The 19984-nt window shown below is 31.4% G+C and overlaps 1 protein-coding gene across 2 annotated transcripts in view; it reads right to left on the bottom strand.

Moving 5' to 3' along the window:
• Positions 1 to 7572: 7572 nt before the first annotated feature.
• Positions 7573 to 19984, bottom strand: part of LOC129984259 (apical junction component 1 homolog) — a 28727-nt gene continuing 16315 nt past the window's right edge. Inside the window, exons 2-6 of one of the 2 annotated variants that reach the window (XM_056094103.1) lie at positions 16053 to 16346; positions 15604 to 15932; positions 14728 to 14890; positions 11707 to 12012; positions 7573 to 10828 (exon numbers count right to left, since the gene is read on the bottom strand). In XM_056094103.1, the coding sequence (XP_055950078.1) occupies positions 9315 to 10828; positions 11707 to 12012; positions 14728 to 14890; positions 15604 to 15932; positions 16053 to 16346 (2606 nt within the window). In that variant the 3' untranslated portion in view covers positions 7573 to 9314. The remainder of the gene's footprint in view (positions 10829 to 11706; positions 12013 to 14727; positions 14891 to 15603; positions 15933 to 16052; positions 16347 to 19984) is intronic. The other variant, XM_056094104.1, reaches the window with a different exon arrangement.

Here is a 19984-nt window from a genome sequence, read left to right as displayed (position 1 = left end):
TTTCTTAAAATATATTTATTTTGATTTATGATAAAAACAAAAGTAAGATGAAATAATTTTTGTCCTACAAAAGAATTTAGAGTATTCATAAAAAAAATAACCATTTAAAATAATCATCAAATCTCTAATAATTTATAAGATAATTTTCCTCATTTTTATTTAATTAGAGACTTGAAAATAGTATCTGTCCTTAATAAATAGAGGCACTATTCTCTTTAATTTTAAACTTATAAAAACATACTTTAAAAAAATTATTCTGCCATTTTTTATTTTACAAAATGTACACATTTTATTAAAATAAACTTTTTTAAATGTGAATTTATTATATATTACATTTATCTATATTTGGGTATATTATTAACTAAAAAACTGCTGAATTCTAAAAACTTTCTATTTCTTTCTTTTTTTTTAATTGTGCAAATCTGAAAGCACATAATCTTAGAAATAAGTGGAATAAAAAGGTCCAGTAGAATATAGCATAGCATTTTCACTTTCAAGGCCTTTAGTGCAACACATTTAAGGAATTGAATTATAATCTGGAGCTGGTATTTTTATTCTAACGTTAGCGGAATTTGTAAGAAAATATGCTTGACATGAAAGTGTGTAATGCAAATGAGACAAGATATGCATTCCATTTCAAACACCATACTCATAGCCATTTACAGTTTATGAATAAATTAGACACACTTTTTATGCATATACATGAGCATCTTTTAAATCCAAAGGCATGATATTTTATATAAGCTTTAACACATATAGTCTAAAATGTATATAAACAACACATCGTCAAATGCACTTGGAATTGCACATATTTCAAAAGAATTCTTTTCCAAATCAAGCACTTGCCAGGATTTAAGAGTATCTCTGCTTTTTAGTGATTTAAAAAAGCGTGAGTTCAAACAGAATGTTAGGAATTTAAGGAATATTTAGCTTCTTGTACTTAATAAAACTAAATTCGATTATTAAAAAATAGTTATTTTTAAAATTTAAGAATTGTAATGGCCAATAAAAAATGTTGATGTGAAATATTTCTGGAAGAATTTTTATAAAATAGATTATCTTTTGAAATAATTTTCTATACAATCTTGGAAATGGTAATCATTTTTAAAACATATTTGACAAGTTAGTAATGCTATCTTTAAGTCTAATGCAGCTTTTTAGAAAAATTGTGAGTTTAATGCAAACACAATGAAAGTGCTATTAAATAGCATATTTTGCGCGAATATTTTGTTTTATATTGTTTAATTAATAACTGCGGCTACTACATGTAAGTGGTTATTTTGATAAGAATTCCTTTTTTCGAAATCATAGTACATCTACTATTATCACACAGAGTTCAACTTCATCTTTAACAATGGTTTTAATTGAATTTAACGTAGACAACACTTTAAATACACTTCACTAATATTTATACACATTCTATATAAATAGTTGCATATATCACAGAATAATATAGTTATATATATATAACATCAGAATTGACAAAGGCTTCCATTTGTACATATCGTTTGATTGACATAAATCCGATTCATAAGTAGCAGTGCTGCCATTTTTCTGTAGTTTATTTGCTCTTAAGGAAAGCTATGCTATCAATTTATGAAAATAATATTTGCACTTTTGGTATTAAAAATGATAATTATTTATACCTAAAAGTATTGAATCGATTGTTGTAAATAATTAAATCAAAGATTATTTGATAATCTTTTAAAGCAACAAAGCCCAAGATTTTTATTTCGTTTTTCTATTTCAAAATAGGCTTGCACTTTTAAAAAATTATAATTTTAAAACTCATTCGTTATTACGAATTAGATGATGACCCAGCACTAGATTCTCTTTAGCTAATGTGTTTCGGTTATTATTTTTTTTTACGAATTAAATTGATATCTTCTTTTCTTTCCGTTTTTTTTTTTTTTTTTTCCATATTAAATCCATCTTTTGCAAGACAAGAGAGCTAAATAAAGATTTGCGATTTCATAGGCATTTTTGCGACATTTATGCTGAATTTCTTTTAAATATATGGTATATGTACGCACGAATTTACAAATGCTTAATAAAAAAGTCTATGATACTTTTTCGACAAATAATTTTTTATTGCACATTATATTTACTGAAAATTTAGAAATTTTGCTCTATAATTGAATATTTGTCGATTATGTGAATTTGAAATTTGTCTTTAAATGGCCACTAGAAGTTTTTCGAAACTTTCTTAGATTAAAAAAATTATTACAGTAGGCCGTTTACGGAGTTTTGAATTCAGGAGGTTTTAAGTATCAGAAAATGTAAAATGTTTACGATTTTTTCTGGTGCTACGCATGAATTTGTTACCTTGTAAGTTATTGCTGCATGTTAAGACCAATTTTTTAAACATAAATTTGTCACCAAATAAAACTACCATGAAATATAAATTATTAATTAAACTTCATTGCAATAACTTAAATGGTTTTCCTCCTACAAAAAATGAAAATATTACATTAGATTCATTGCGATAACTTCCCACAATTATTGGAAAAATGTTTTTCTCTATTATGGAATCAATTTATTCTCGCTTGATTCGATTCAACTGCTCCCACTGACTTTATTTTGAAATCATCCGCGCATCTGTTATGAAAGAAACGCACAGGTAAGCTAACTAAAGAATAATAATTTCTTTATATAATTAACCTCTATTGTAATAAGAATCAACAGAATTTTCTGATTTCGCTATTTCAGTTTAAACACATTTTGATAACATAAATATTACATAGAAAATTAAAAACTTTAATTTTTTAGGCATTTTTTTAAAGTGTAGTGTGAAGGATTTTAAACAAACTAAAATTTTCGACCGCAAAACTATGAAACAACATGTTTGCAATAATGCTTAAAAGAAGCCTTGTTTTTAATTTATGACTCTTTCACTAAATGGAATAACTATAGCATCGTGCTTGTTGTTGTAAATCTTTTTAGTTGCAAGCATCCACGAGACTATGTATTAAACTATCTCTTAATATCAAAAGTAAGTAACTACTCATATGTTTAATGTAAATTTTCAATCTTATTCTTCATAGTCAACTCAATTATTTTTAATGTTTTGTAGAATCTATATATCTTTTTATAAATGAACAGTTAAGTTAAGCCTAAAAACCCCATTATGTAATAAGTTAGTTTTTTAAAATGTTGCTTGAAAATAGGGATGAGACGCAATGATTCAGGGAGAAATAAGACATGTCCCATTTATTTTGCATATTTCCAGCCAAACTATTATGTTAGTTACATATAAATCTTAAGTTTTTTTATATTAATATGGCTATCTTGTCTTATAATTGAATTGTGTAATAACCAATATTATTATATATTACAAATTTAAAAAGAAATGTTAACTACTTCCACAATTTCTTTTCAAATATATTCATTGAAAGTTTAAAGCAGTGCAACTTTATGTTTTCTTATTAAGCCTTATTTGTCAGCGTCAATCATTAGTATTAAGTATTCCTATTTATTTCCGTTAAAGGGATCCGTTAGGTGTTGTAATCAGTAGAATGAAGCATGAAAATGTACAAATACGAATAAAGATGAACGAAATATAGGTTTAAATAAGTTTGTTTTATATATAAGAGAATAGATCAATATAAATAACTGTGTTCTGGTTGAATTTTTAAGAAAAAAAATCGTTATTTACTACATTGGAAGAACTGAGAGCAAAGATGAAGAATATTTAAATAGCTTTAAGTTACTATTTCTGAGGGAAAAAAATAGAAATTCCCATAAGAAATTGACTATTCAATTATCGATGAACAATACATAAATTGCATCCGCCAAAGATAGCTACAGGAAGTGGTTGGGTCGTATTTGGGTTTTATAAGTTATGATACGAAATAAAATAAATGTTGTGATAAACATTAAACATTAGGCGTATATCACACTGTCTTTGTCTTTTTTTTCGTAATAAAAATAAATTTGAAAATAAATATGAATTTTCATTTTCAAAAACATGCCCATCCTCCTTCATGTTAAGAAAGGATAGAACATTTTTCTTGCTACTTTGATTGGTTTATTAACCTAAAATTTTTATTACAATCAAAATTAGCTAAATGGTTAAATAGAATAGGAATGATCTCACAGGAAATGTTCTTTCACTTTTTCTTCAAATTTGAATTGTGCTTTTTAACAATTTTAAATAGTTTCGTTTTCTTGCATTATACCATATTTCAAAAATTTTCTCTTTAGATTAATGTTACTTTTTATTATAAAAAGAAGAATTTCATATTTTTTTACTTTTTTTTAATGGAAAGAATATTAACGTTTTAATCACGAAATAGACGAACAAATAATACTTTCCCGCCGCACATGATATCGATTTATTTTCAACTTTTCCGCGCGCAATTCTCAACTGGAAATGAGAATTGTATTTTGCTATCAGCAATCATTAATGAGATTGAAACTGCAATCGAAAACTTGCTTTTCCTGTGCAATCTTTTCATAAATGAGACCGATGAAGCTTTCCGTGCATGTATTCCATTACTTAAAAGCACGAAATGAAACGATTGCGAGAACCGTTATTGATCGAACAACATCTGCACCTCTCGCATTATCACAGAACTCATTCTAAATTTAAAACTTTATCTTTAGAAAAGTTTTCCGTTGATGAATTTCACCGGGAATTCAGCTGGAGAGAAGCATTATAGAACTGTGCCAACAAAATTTAGAATTTTTTTTTCTATTTATCTTTTCAATTAACATTTGATTTCGTATATTATCGTTTGCTGTTATAGCTGAATAGAATGTAACTAAATTAAAATGCAATATTCAAAATTAGTTAAATTTTTAAGATAAATTTTAAGAATAATTTATTTTAAAATTATTTTTAATTAATTTAATTAAAATTAAACATTTTTTTATAAATTTGAAGATTGAACATTTTAAAGCAGTCAGATTTTGCAAATCTGCTTTTCGAAATTAAGATAGAATCTGAAATATCTATTTTATTTATCTGAGTTATTTTCATTTAAACTTATTACAGTTTTTAATAGGGATATAATAGTTGTATTTCGAATGGTAATAATAACATAAAATTTAACTAGAATAAACAGAAAAATGTATAAATAGAAAATAGAAAGTAACGATATTTTATAAACGAATAACAGCAATGAGCCATTTTAACGAAAAATGATTTAATAAGAATCAATTCTTTTCAAAAATTTTGTTTGATCTATATCTGTACTTTTTTACGCACTTCTAAATAGCTAATTTGAAACGTCGACATAACATTATTAATTCAATAAAGAGTTGATTTCACTGATTTCTTTAATTCAGTGCTCTATTCTAGAAGAATGTTCTGTTTATTTATAAAATCATCACTTCTTCCTTCTTTTAATACTTCTGTATTATCACAATTTCTTTACCGAACTGCTCTCAATCTATACGAATTCAAATAATCAAGATTCATTGCCTCCCTAAACAATACGACAAAAAAATTTACTGATATATTTGTTTATAAATCTCAAAATATACACTTGTAAAAAACATACTTTTTTATACTATTAACTATTTATTGATGATTTTTATTAATTTCTATAAAACAAAAAAAAATTAAATATTTATGGAAATCTATTAGAATCTGTAAATGGGTTTCAAAAAAATTTAACTAATGAAGTGCTGTTAATATTTGTGTCTGAAAAACTAATGTTTCTTACACACAAAACTTTCATACTTGTTAATGAAAATAGGATAGAAAATACTTTACTTTATCTTTGGCACAAAACGTTTACTCCTAAGAGAACAGAATTCTAGACGTTCTCATCTTTTTGGGCTTTATTCTGGCAACACTGCGTATGAAAATCATCATTACAGTCATTATACGAAGATTAATATGTGGAATTATAGAAATTGGCACTGTGCAATAAAGAACATTTTTTCGATGTTGCTTTCCACTAACGATATTTACTAATCACATTGTTAACTATGAACTTGCATATAACATATTTCAAACAATTAAAGTTTTTTGACATTGAGTATAAGTTTGAACACAACTTTATTGCAGTAAATCTGATGTAACAGTTTCAGATCTGTTGTGTTTAACGATTTGAATTTGATTTATTTGAAATGATTTTCTTCTATTTAATCAATATATTATAGCCTTATTTTTTTAAAAATATTCCTCAATGACGAGTGGAATTTTATTTCAAAACATTTAATTCACAAATTAAATTGAAATTAGACCACCTAATCATATCTTTCAAATCATTTATAAAATATTAAGATAAGTACTTAATTGAAAGAGTAGGGCATTATTTAATTACATGGAAAATTCAATTTATTATATAACTAAAGAATTTATTGGCGCTTCAAAAAAGTTAATAATGCTGAATGCAAATCTTTTCATTTAAATTTCATTTCAAATTTGAAAATTTCTTTGACCAACGATTCTCTGCTAGGTGTTTTTTGTTCTAGATATTTAATTATTATTAAATTCGTTTTTTATATATATATTTTTTATTCTAATACTATTTTATTTTAGTGGATAGGTTGTCAAATTTGCATTTTATTTCATTTGTATCAAATTTATTTTTATGTTAGATATTATTTTAAGTTTACATAGATTTAGAAATTAATAAACTTATTTTAAATATTAATCTCATAAATCACTAGTTTTTAAGTGTCAACTAGTGAATCAGTTTTTTTGAACAATAAGACGATAGGTGATGAATAGACACATAAATACACAGTTTAAGATTAAATTAATAGTTTTGCAGACATTTTTTTTCCATGAAATCAATCTTATATTTCAAAATTAACATTCACCAACACGTCTAAATTCTGTTCTTGGAATCAATCAGTCTTTAGTCTGAGTCATAAATCAGACTGATTAGTCAAACCGTCTTAAAGAAGATTTAAACAAAATAATGCAAAAAAGTTTTTCCTTTTACAGACCATGAAAGCGGTTTTCACTTATACTCAGTGCCAAATCCTACATCAAACATTAAGAGACAAATAAAGTTTACAACGAATATTTACTGATCAACAATATAAACCTACATCAAACAGTTATAACAAATGCCATCACTAAATAGTAGTAACGCAGTCACAAAATTTTTTATCAACACTTACAATTTTTTTAAACAAAAATTATCTACTAACATACAATAATAATTTTCGTTATATACATATCTTTATTTTACACGATTTATTGGCGTTGTTCCATTTGTCATATTCAGTTTAACTGCAGACGACTTTTGAACATATCGCAAATGTTCTGTTTTTTGGTTTTGATCTCTATAAATGAAACCGTAACGGAATTCTTTCTGAAAAAAATTTGTTTTTCATTTATAGCATTAAATAAATTGGTTCTGATTTCTTATTACATTCGAACTTGCATTGAAGGACAATTTTTAAATTGCTTAAAAGAGTCACTTAAGTTCTTCTTAGTAAAAATATTTTAAGTATTTTTCGTATGTATCATTAATTAGAAACTCTAACTAAATTAAAATGATTTAATAGTAAAAAAAATATAAAAATAACTTTTGATTAAAAAAAGATTGAAAAGAGATAAATGCAAAATGAATTTGATGAAATAATATTCTTTAATAGGTTATTCTAAATTTTGCATATTTTCGACTATCACAAATCAACTGATATGACAGATTTTTGATATTGATAGGAAACATATACAGATATGATTACCGTACCATAGATTAAAGATAAGGAATAGAGAGCACCTCCCTGAAAGACGTTATATCCCAAATTCGTGATCAATACAATAAAAATTATCAAATAAAATATGCTTACAAACTCTATCTGAATTTACCTAATTTTTCCTAAAATAATATTAGACTTGTCACTGATTCAGCATCCAAAAAAATACATTTTAAGAAAGAAAAAAAAATTCTTAACAAGATTGTATTGATTTGATATTTGAAAAAGCCATTAAAAAATAAAAGAATAAAATGTTGGTGGCAACAGGTTTTCCAAGACTCATCGACTCAGAAATAAATAGTACTGAAAAAATATTTTTCAATGGTTGAAATACAATGCCTTAAACTATTGCTTTTTAACTTTGATTAACCAAAACAACGTTAGTTTTTTTCTCCTTTTTATTAATATTTAGTACGTAATATTTAATGGTTCTTCACTGTCTACACATTAAATTAAATTTTACTTTAGCTATAATTTCATCATGACTGTCTTGAAATCGCAGAATTTTCTATGTATCATCCCCAGTTGTGTTTTCTTTGTGACAATATTAAAGCAGCATGATTTTTTTAAATAATACAAAGAAAACGGCTTAGGTAGATGATTATTTCTCGTATACACCAACTTATGTACTATATAAATTTACACGCATTTCGGGGAAGCAATGAGTAGTAATTTGAAATAGTAATAAAAAAATCAAGAGATATTTGAAATTCCTTTATACATATTATCATTAAGGTTGCTGTCCTCAGAATTACGGCTTGGTGGACAATCCCTTAAATCGCGTTCCAACGACCCGTGAGTCGCAGACAGGGCACACTTTCCTCTCTTGCACCTCTTTTGCGGTTTTCTAGGGGTTTTTTATGTCTGTCCAGTTTACCGACAAATTGTTCACGGCTCGTTGGAACGCTGCTTTATAGATAATAGTGATTACACAGGCATCAAACCAGTTTTGTTAACCTCTTCACCAACCTATTTATTAATACGTTAAATAAATACATTTCTCTTATACATTCGCCCAAAGAAAATTCCTTCCAACAGTTATTCCTTTGTGAAATTTTTGAACACTTTTGGGTTTGTCAAGTACTGTGGTGCGACCCTATACTTCTTTATCTTTACTCTATGTTCTTAATATTGCAAAATTCCAACAATTCTTTTTAATTTTAGAATCATTCCGGGACTTTAGACTAAATACTAACTTTTCATATTTTATTTCATTATTCTTCAAAAATACTTGTAAATGTAAAAAATAAAGGAAATTTAAATGCGATATGACATTTTATAATTTAGAATGCAAATGTTTTTTTCAATTATTATTCTCCTTTTAAATCAGTTAACTAATGATTCAGCAAGGAATAGTTATTTAATATAGAATCTTCCAAAGAATGAGTTCGTAAGGTTTAAGTTCTATCATGTTGAGAGATATAAGATTCATATGTTTGAAAAGATTTCATTGTTTGTTTTGATTCTTTTTCATTAAATGCTGAGTTAGACAACAAATGCTAGCAAATGGAACAACTAAACAGTCATATATAACATTATGTTAGTGAAGGTAAAGCAGAGTGGAAAAATGACAGGAAATAGGGATTTAAAAAAAAACGTTCCATATTCCTTAGTTACAGTGCTTATAAGAATTCTGAATTTCTCTGTTATGACATCCATTTCTTCTTAGAGAACTTGCCGATGGAGGCTCCAACTTTAGAGGAAATGTTCACAATTATATCTGGATCCGCCCATGGGAGGATAATGCACATGAAAATTCGTCCATTTCTCTGGTCCGTGGGGAAAATGCTGATAGGGCTGAAGGGTTCGTTTTCATTTACGAATTTCAAAATCTTTCGGTAAGTATGTGGATACTGTTTTTCTAAATCGACACCCCTGGCAGTTAATTGTTCTACAACGATACCAAGACCATTCTTTCTGTCTTCGACAGTCGTCTCAGCTGGATCTCCAGTCTCAGGATTCGTTTTTGTGATAGTCAAAATGAGAGTCTGGACATCGTCTTCCGGAAGGGAAGGGGACAAATGCATTTTGGCTCCTCGAACCACTACTTCCCTTTCCAGAGCTGCTGCGACCTCGTTGGTCACCGTGATGGCCGCCAATAAAATAAATTTCCTCTCTGGATTGTATTTCTCGCAGAAACTTCTCACCTGGCTGAAGACATCGGATCCCATTTCCTGTGGTAAGAGATCGGCTTTGGAGACATACAGTGTCTGTCCTTTCGCACTTTCCCAGCCATGCACCAAATAATCCAAGGCATCTTCAGGGCAGAGGAAGAGAAGCTTGACGGCACCTCTGCCTCTTGAAAGCAGCCCTCGCTTGGCACAGAGAGATAGATGTCGCCTGGATACAGGGTCGTCTCTGGCCTTCATCAGCACCTGCTTGCACAGGTTGCTGATTCGCGTCTGGGGACAATGGTCTTTGTGACGTGCTAGGTGAAGTTTCCGACACTGGCGACTGCAGTAGTAGGTGTAGCAGTTGGGGCAGGTCCTGAACTTGGCACGGGCTTCTTCCACTGGCAGACTCTTGGAGCACTTGGGTCGATGGCATTTAAGGTGCCCTTCCGTGGTGGCGATCACGTCGCTGCCGACGCCGGACACTCCTTTCGGGGTTTTCTTTTTCCTCGTTGGGGTGGCCGACTCCTGTTGGTTGGAAGCTCCTCTCCCTGGATTGGAACCAAGATTAGTGAGGGGGGAGTCCGATTCAAGGGATACGCGATCGTCACAGCAGACCCTGACTGGAGTGCTGGGCTCGGACACGCACGTCATTCGGGTGGGGCCATTGTTAAAGGAATTGGTAGTAGGGGGTGGTGCAAGGGCACGTGCACAGAACATGCAGGGTAAGTGCAGAAGAACAAGGCAGAGAGACTGGGGTCGACGTAGTTCTGATACACCGCGTGAATAAGTGCCAGGTTGGAGCCCAGCGAAGAGATTGGCTGCACTGACATCTTCCTGAGGTTGTTGTGCTAAAAGGTCTGCACTGCTACAAGACGGAAGGGTTGATTGCCGCTGGAGAGGAGGGCGAGGTGGATTCTCATGTTGAAGACGAGCGTGTTCACATTCATGCAACGGTTCGTGAAGCTTTTCTTCGTGATGCTGGAGATGATATTGTAGTTGATGTTCTTCCTCGTTCTGGTAGAATTCTTCCGTTATTTTTGGCTCATCTATGTTAGATAAAGAAGAAGAAAGAAAAGGAAAGGGAGAAAGGAAGAGAAGTGCAGAGGTTGTTTTTTTTTTGCAGACATGCTGGATGATCAGGTGGTGTGCAATCAGTCACCGTCTAGTAAGGCTTGACTATAAGTATTTTCTTTCTAAGATTAGTACTTTCTCACTAAGATAAGTATTTTCTCTCTAAGATAAGTACTTTCTCACTAAGATAAGTATTTTTCTCACTAAGATAAGTATTTTATCTCCAAAATTGATAACTTAGATTGCTAACTAAGACTAATTTTGGTTCCCAAGCATTTGAATTCTTTCATTTTTTTAGACATCAAATTAATATATTAATAGGTTTTTTTTCGGACATAACTTAAGATCTGTTTATTTATTCATACGAAGTTTGCTTTTTAAATAAACATGTAGATTCATAATTGTATATTTAAAAAATTCAAAGTTGATCGAATCTGAAGTGCAAAACTTCAGATTTAAAATGATTATCAAAATGATTTTTAATTCAAATACGATTAATAGGAAATAATTTTGATTTTAAAATTAGGAACATATTGATTTGTCGTCCATAATAATTACCACTCTCAAAGACAATCTAGTCATAATAAGGCGTGGTAGCCTATTATGTTGAACATTCTTTGGTCCAGCATGATAGCTAAGGTTTTGACAGACTTAAAAGGGAACCATAAAGGAAAGAGCAAATACACACATAGTTTGGGAAACTATTCGAGAGACTATTCGCAGGTCGGTTACGACTGAACATAAGGTTCCAAACATGCTACAAACATCAAGAATAACTAGAGGGTACTTCAGGCAATTAACGAAGAAAGTTCACGATGCAAGCATGCCAATCTAAGGAAGAAAGGATTCTTACCTTCGATGATGGAAGACAACTCTTGCTCCTCCCCCTCGGGCACTAGTACTTCCATGCTTGTCGGAGACTGAACGTCATCTTCGAGAGGAGAGGTGGAGCTGCTGCGACAGAAGGAAGCAGGGTTGACCTCTTCCAGAGGAGAAGGGAAGGGCTTTGCAGAAGTACTACTACTGGGAAATGGTTGTGGGAAGCTAAGGCTGTCAGCGAACATCTTACCCTGATCGGTTCCGTCTTCAGCTGTCCCCGGAGAGGAGGGCGTAAGGAAAGCTGGTTGCGGCTGTCCTCCTGTACTCCTAGTCATGCTTTCTAAGGGGCACACAGGACGCTTAAGGTTCATTGACTAGTTTAAGCAATGCTATAGTCAAAGACACCTCAACCTGATAGTAAGCAGAAGTTTAGTTTAGTTATATTAACGTCCCGTTTTAAAGCAACAACGGGACTATTTTGGGTTGAACCTCGTAATTGTGAGCAGCGGTCAGATGACGAGGACGACATCTGATCTAGCACACCCATCTCCAAACGTTTACACCACATCAGCAGGAGGACGTTTAGCCCCGACGGATTTAACATGCACTAGATACGCTTACACGACGGTTCTTCGGGGGAATCGTGTCTCGAACCTGAAACCCTCTGATTCCGAAGCCGAGACCTTACCATCAGCCACCGCAACCAAAATACGCTGAAAGAAAGCTCTGAAGTGTATTATTACGGCCAGTTAAATAGTTCTGAATGGGATTCCAGTGTATTTGAAAGTAATTGATGTTTGTATATAATTTATTCAATATTCGATAAATATTGACCAACAACTTTATTGCTCAATACATATCAATATTGACAAATATTGAGTAACAAAGCTCAATATTATCAATACTGATTTTTGTTACTAACGGCGTTAAATAATTCCATTTAGTAAATTATTATATTTTCTTCTAAAAATTGTACTAAAGCTATTTAGGGATCGACTATGTATCAGAAAATTAATGGCGCTGAAAAAGTAATTTTAAGATATGTAGAAAGGAATGAGCGAATAGCCCCGCTCCCTCATCAGATTTGGTTCTAAAACGTAGCATAAACTCACCAAAGCCTTATTTCCATGACATCTCTTAACTCTTAAGACTGTCTCATGTAACACTTTAGTCCTCCGTTGTTTACATCATCTCTGATCATCTTTTGTGGCTTACTATCAGCTTGAGTTGTCATTGTCCATATCTATGAATTTCATCACACACAGTTTTTCTTTTCAAAATGAATGAAACTGTTTTTAATTTCCTTTTTGGAAACTACATGATGTTATTTAGGGATTGACCACTTAATTTTCAACTAAGTTCAGGTGACTGATGACCGTTTTGAATGAAATAAAATTGTTTAGAGAAATTTTTATATAAAAATTTTTGAAATACATACAGAACAACAAAAACAACATAAAAGTCTTAAAATCAAATATACATTCTTGCTGTGCCTCATTTAAATTAAACTACATAAAATGTTTCAATACTCTTGGTGCAATCTTTAAAGAGTCCTAGAACACGTCTAGAGGAGAAAAATTTAACGTCAAATGCCTTTTTGAAGCTCAAGTAGTGAATTTCTGAAGCATTAATTAAGTAAAAATGTCTAGTGAATGAATAAATAAAAACTTAATAAAACTTAATACAAAAAAAATCTCATAAAAAAATCCTTAAAAAAAAAACCAATGTAAAATGCCCTAGAATGTTGAAATGCAAAAAGGACATCAAAGTTAAGAAAGAATGCCATTGAAATAAAAAATAAGGTTTTGTGAACAAACAATTTGAACTGTTCTGAAGCGCACGACAATTCTGACGTATGTGTAATACGTTGGATTTCGTGATCTTAGTATATTGGGAAAAACATAACATCAAACCCCGTACAGCACCTGTAGATCCAGAAACCTTACATGCTACATTCTCATTACAACATCTACTAGATTCTCGTTAAATAAGATAAGATTGTCTTCTTTAGGGAATTGAAAAAAAAAAAAAGCAGGCATATGCAATCGAGTGAGTAGTCCCCACCTGAGAACTGCTTCATTGAGTGCCATGAATTGTTTTTAATTTTGGCTTATCTAGGTATGCTTTATTACTTTTTAAAGGTTGTACCAAGAGATTTGAAGCATTCTGTAAGGATATACAGTTGCCCAATATGCAGGCTTATTATAAATAGCCTAATGAATTCTAATGTAAGTTATAATGGATTAATGTTTCATATAATAAAAAAAAAGAAAGAATTTAAAACAATAAGCTAATACTTTGCACGATAAACATTGCTTCATAATTATTTATAATTTCATGGATTTAAAGAGAAATGCAAATGACAGTTTACTGTCGCAAATGCATTTAATATTTTTTTTGACATTTTTTTTCCCTGCTACCATACATAAGAAGGCTGAAAAACTACGATAAAATTTCTATTCAAGAAATAAAATTTCTAGCATTCAAATCCTAAAAAAATCTTGCAAAAATGAATAATTCCGCATTAGTAAACATCTGCTACAAGTAAAAAAACATGTATGCAAAAGCATATCTATAAAAATGAAAAATTATAAAAATCTTGAAACAAAAAACAATACACTATCAAGTTTTTAGATCATTAGTAGAAGTCGGTGTTCTGTCTACATAAGCTTATGTCACCATTTCGTAAATGACTGTTAAATTGTTGATATTTTTAACCAAAAATTAATTTCAAAATCCAAACCATTGCATATCAAGACATTTTTTTTATATATTACTTTCATAACAAAGTCATTCTAAGTCTTTTTTATAGTAACAAGTAATATTAATGTTCTAAAAAAACTTTTAAATTTGTTTGTATGTTTAAGATTGTTTAATCATTGAATGTCCATCAAAAGAACATCATTCAATGCCACAGTCATTGAAGTGTTTCTAGATCAAATAGTGTACAATGTCATTAAAGTAATACAAGCAGCTTTTTCAGAGAATAAAGTTCCCTCTAAACCTGAAGCCTAACCTAACTACACTACGAACGAACCAGGGCAAGGCCACTTACCTATACCCTGTTCAATGCTCTCTCTCCTCTGAGGGATTTCTTGAGGGAACCTTCCGTGTCGCTGCTGGGACTGATAGAACCCGGGGCCCTTCGACCTGCGGGGAGACGAAGGGCTCGAAGACCGAGAACTCGTCGGTGGTATTGCAAGCAACGATTCCAACACCTGCAGCATAAAAATGCATCATCAAATAAGTGATCCTGCTCTACAAATTCGCACCTAAGTCTATGTGCAAGCAACTACGAAGCATTTTGTTAGCTAAGAACCAAATTTTACTAAGGTTGAAACGAATAAAGGCAAGCTTTTATTGCGAATATCAGCAGCAACGACCGATACTACATGCCAAGAAAGTCATTCATTTAAAAGTCATTGCTACATACTTCTAAGTGCAAATTTGAACAGAAATTAAGAATGGCTTATTGAATTAAACTTGCTTGTATAATAAAACGTTACTGGTTTTGTTTAGATATCGCCAAATGTAGAGAATAAAAACTAATTTCTGTTGTGTTAAAATACCATAAACAATTACTGTAAAATTTTCATATCACATTTTGTTAAATATTGATGTCTGGGTTTTAAGTTGACTTATGAATTTAATCATTTAGTATAAAAAATAGATTATGTTTAATAGATTGAACAAAAATGCACTATTAAAATCCGAAATATCAATCAATAATAATTCTTGGTTGTTTAATACACTTCAAACTTTAAATTGCATGAAGTTTGTGGTGATTATTTTTTTATTGTTCGGTTATTCACTGTCTATATATTTTCTATTTATATGCAAGCATTAAGAAGATTTAATAGCAGTTTGGAGCAAAATGAATTGCTGCATTCTGATCTCTGGCAGAATCCTTACATCCCGCCCATTGTCCTACCTCTTCCAAGGACGCCGATGACTTCGAGTCCTTCTCTCCCCTACTGGTGGTGGCCGAACTAGAATCCGTCTTCGAATCTCTCCAGCTGCTGGATCCTCCTGACCTTGAATCTCTGCGAATGAATCCGCTCTCCTCCGAGTACGCAGACGAGCTCTTCCTGGAAACCACTTCTTCTCTGGGAGCCTGCTGAGGCATGTCTGTCAAAGTCGTCTGTGTAGGTTGATGGAGGTAGGTGGAACTGTCGCTCTTATCCGCGCTCGATCCCTTTGAACCACGCCGAGAACTTGCAAAGAAGATTGGTCTAGGAGAACCCGTTGAATCTAGTGAGACTGCAAGAATCAAGGAAGTCCATTTAGAATGAGAATTGAGTAGTTACTGGGTGTCCCAAAAACCTCATTGTAGAAAAAAAAATAAAAAATCACATGATTATTTTTTCGACGGCATCTCACCTCTTTTCTGCTGCTGAGGAAATCTCGCAGGGGGCGAGGGTGGGCTGACGCTGCTTCGGGAAGAGGACCTCGCGTCCAAGTGTTCGGGTGTTGTCCTGAACACCTTGTGGGGACCCATCTCCTCGGTCACCGACAGCCATAGCTCGTTGTCCGTCGAAGAGTTATCCGGCGAGATGTCCTTGCTGCTGCCGCTGCTGTGTCGCCACGTGTTCCGAGGGTATGCTTTAGGTTCAGAATCGTACTCCACCAGGCTGTGCCTCTTCTGGTTGAGATTAAATGAAGCGCTCTGAGAACCTGTAGAGAAATTTACCTAATTATTCATTTCTAGAATTTGTATAGAATTTCCCTTTAATAACGACGATTTTATAGATTTTTTTACTTTCTCGTATACATTGTATAGATAAAGTATAGTAATCATAAAAAAAAAAAAAAAAAAAAAAAAATCCAATTCGAGAGTTTGACGAATCTCCACGATTTAAACCTCTCTGATTTCAAAAAGCACATCTTTTGGAAAATGTCCATCTGTCTGTCTTGACAAAGATATCTCAAAAACGCTTTGAGCCAGACAATTTGGTATATGGTCATTACACCAAATTTGCAGATTTCTGTCAAATTTTGAGTAAAATCTGTTCAGAGGAAGCTCGTCTGCTCTGCTGTTTGAATATAAGTAAACACACTAACTACAAAGTGAAGATAGTTGGATAGATTAAATATAGGATTTTGAGATTACAAGTGCAATTTTATGTCAAATATTTGTTTCAATCGAGTAAGAAAAACATGCCTAATGACTGTTAACCGTATGCCAGGGATTGATCGCAAAAAAGATGACATGATAGATTCAGAAACAAAATGCTAAAGTTAATATTCCCTAACTGTTGTACGCCAATGCCATGTAAGGCGTTCTCTAACATGACAAAGAGTATGCGGAAAAGTTTTGAGAGACTACTTCCGCTGGTTTTCAATCTGAAATTTAGCCTTAATGCGTGAAAATGTCTACAATTTTCAGATAAAGTTATAATTAAGAAATACCAATCAGAATTTTCTTGATCTGCTCGAAAGATGAATATCGTAAAATATACAAGACTATCATGGTTACTATTTTATGATACGAGATAATTAAAGTAAAATAGCAACATATGTTATTATTTTATTATTTTACACCTTAAGGATAGGTCAATAGACTCAGGTCCAGATTGCTACTTTGAAAATGAATGTTTTCATTGAATTGTATTTAATATCTATGAAGCAATTTTTAAGTATCAATTATTACGAAAAACTGAATGAACAAATTATTTAATTTCGGGTGACTTTCAAGTAAATTCATTTTCAGTATATCGAGTATAGCAAAATTAATTTGAAATAAATTTTATACAACTTAATAAAAAAAAGAACTACATTATTTTAAAGCCTTATAATAATATAGAAAGTTTGCCAAAGCATAGGGATCAGACGACGACAAAAATTAAATAACTAAAATAAAGAAAGTAGTTATCTGAAAATGACATTAAAAACATTTAAAAAAACCGTAAAAATATTGCTCTGAAATTGAAATATTAATTGAATTTAATATGAATATACTCAAGAGCATTTGAAAATATCGCGAAAGTTGCGGAACTCTTAGGGCTTTCTGCTTCGCCTATTTGATAATCCGAACCTCCATATAACTATTTTAATACATGTACTTCATGTACCAACATAATCTATAAGTATAGTCTTGTAATTAATGTATGGGTGGAATAGATCTGTTCTCTACTGCAAATAATGTTGTTTTACGAAATAGGTAAACAAAAGCTTACTATCTAGATTTCAGAGTGAGCCCTGTAAAAACAAGAGTAAGGTTTCTCTTTCCATTATATTCTGGGACTAAATCCAACATAAACATTTCACTTACATATCGCATCTATGCCAGTATCGATTTCGCAAATTTCGCCCATTTCTCTCCAGAACGACGACTGAGGAGAGGGAAAAAGCGTCCCCTTCATTCGTCTCATTATCTCCACCCCGATGATAAACCTCCCCTCGGCACCTGTGCGATATCCTTCATCAACAGCATCTAACTCTTGCGGACAGAACCTCCTAATTGCCCGAGTGGGCACTTGAGGAGTGAGTCGCCTAATTGTTCTTTCTAGCCCACATCCTTCACGAGATGGAGGATGCAGACGAGAAACTTGTCCTACTTGCTTCCCAAAATCGATTGCCCGACCCCCTTTATTTGTTCTGATGCTGGTAATATCTGTAAGGGGGACGTCTTGGAACACGGAGCTCCGGGGGGATCGAAATCCCTGGCGCCAAGGTCCCCCTGCTCACGTCTCCAGGGGGGTTGGGATTCGGCACCCTTGTTAGTTGAGATCGATGTTTCTGGGATTGAATGTGGTTCTCTCTCTTCATGCAGTAGGGTGCAAGCTTGACTCGAGAAGACATGTTTGGACATGTTAGGTACATCATTTAGAGGATGTAATTGGAATATTTTAATGGAAATAATTTGAAATGTACATTTAATTGCTGAATGAAATGAAAATGAATATTTGTTTGTATGGACATATAGTAAGCCTCTAAAAATGGTATGTTTCAAATTAAAGATACAAAAGAGTCTTAATGCTTTTAGACATGCATTATTCAAGATTTTTTTTTAAATTTAAAATAGTTGCATTTTGTTAATTAAAGAACAAGAGAATTTTTTTCGTATAATCAGGAATAAATTTTATTTTCAGAATATAAATATCAATTGTTAGCTTTCAAAATTTTTGAATGAATGTTGATCAATTTTTTTTTTATCAAGATTAAAATTGAAGTCAAGATTTTGGAAAGAAAATGAATAAAAGTTTGTTTCTGAGTAAATCAAAATAAATAATTACCATTAAAAAAAGATTTAATCAAAAACTACATTGTTTCAAAATTCATTATTGCATTATTTCTCGTCAATTGCACTGCTTATGAAATCGGTTCTGATTTGTTTAACAAACTACTGACTAAATATAAACTTAAAAATAATTAATTATAAATCTGCAAAATGATAGTTGATTTCTAATTGCATAATTGTATCCAATTTGAAATTCTAAAAACGTCCTATATACATTTCTTTTGTTGTTGCTGCTGATGTTGCTTTTAAAATTCTGTATTGCTTTATAAATCGATAAATTAGCATGGCATTGTGTTTTGAATCGAATTTTAAGACAAAATCAGTTTTCATTTATTTACATCAGGTGAGCTCATTTCATTGTATTTGAATTATCATAATTATTAATTCACGGAATCAACTAACTTGCTCTTATTGTCTCTTTCGAACATAGATCTACAACTACGGAATTTAAGATTGCGCATTTCGGAGTGATCTTTTTAAAATTTAAATTAATTAAAAATTAAGCAAATTTTTGATTTTTTTCGTCGATGATTTTTGAAAATATTATAACATAAAAAGGAATTTCATATCATCCCAATTTTAACCATACCAATTGAATAGTCGTGCAAAGTTTTCCTGAATTTTGGCATTTTTTTTACAAATATTTCTATGCTTAATTTACAACAACAGGACTTTTTTTTTTTTTTTTTGCCCTGAGATTTAAATTGTCTGCCCTATTTATCAGATATTTAATCATTTGATTTTCAATCATTGTTGAAAGCTAATGAAGATGGATTCTGTTTAAATCTGTTCTCTTTTACAAGACGAATAAAAAGGGAAATTACAATACGAGTTTAATAACGCTGTGATGTCATAGGACTGGTCCCTGTTGGAAAGGTTCACATGCATAATGAACACAACATATCAAAGCTAGCACGGATTCCACATGTGACTGTTTAAGGGTATTAAGGGGCATGAAATGATATCTAAACTATTTAATTAGAATTAAATACAACCAATATCCCCAACGAACCAATGGGTCTCTGAAGAAAACTAATAAATAAATAAACGGAATAATCAATTACTTATATCA

Source organism: Argiope bruennichi, chromosome 9, assembly GCF_947563725.1.
Source record: "Argiope bruennichi chromosome 9, qqArgBrue1.1, whole genome shotgun sequence".
NCBI classification, from domain to species: Eukaryota; Metazoa; Arthropoda; class Arachnida; order Araneae; family Araneidae; genus Argiope; species Argiope bruennichi.
Note: the sequence above shows the minus strand (reverse complement) of the source record. Positions and strands in the feature narration are given on the sequence as shown.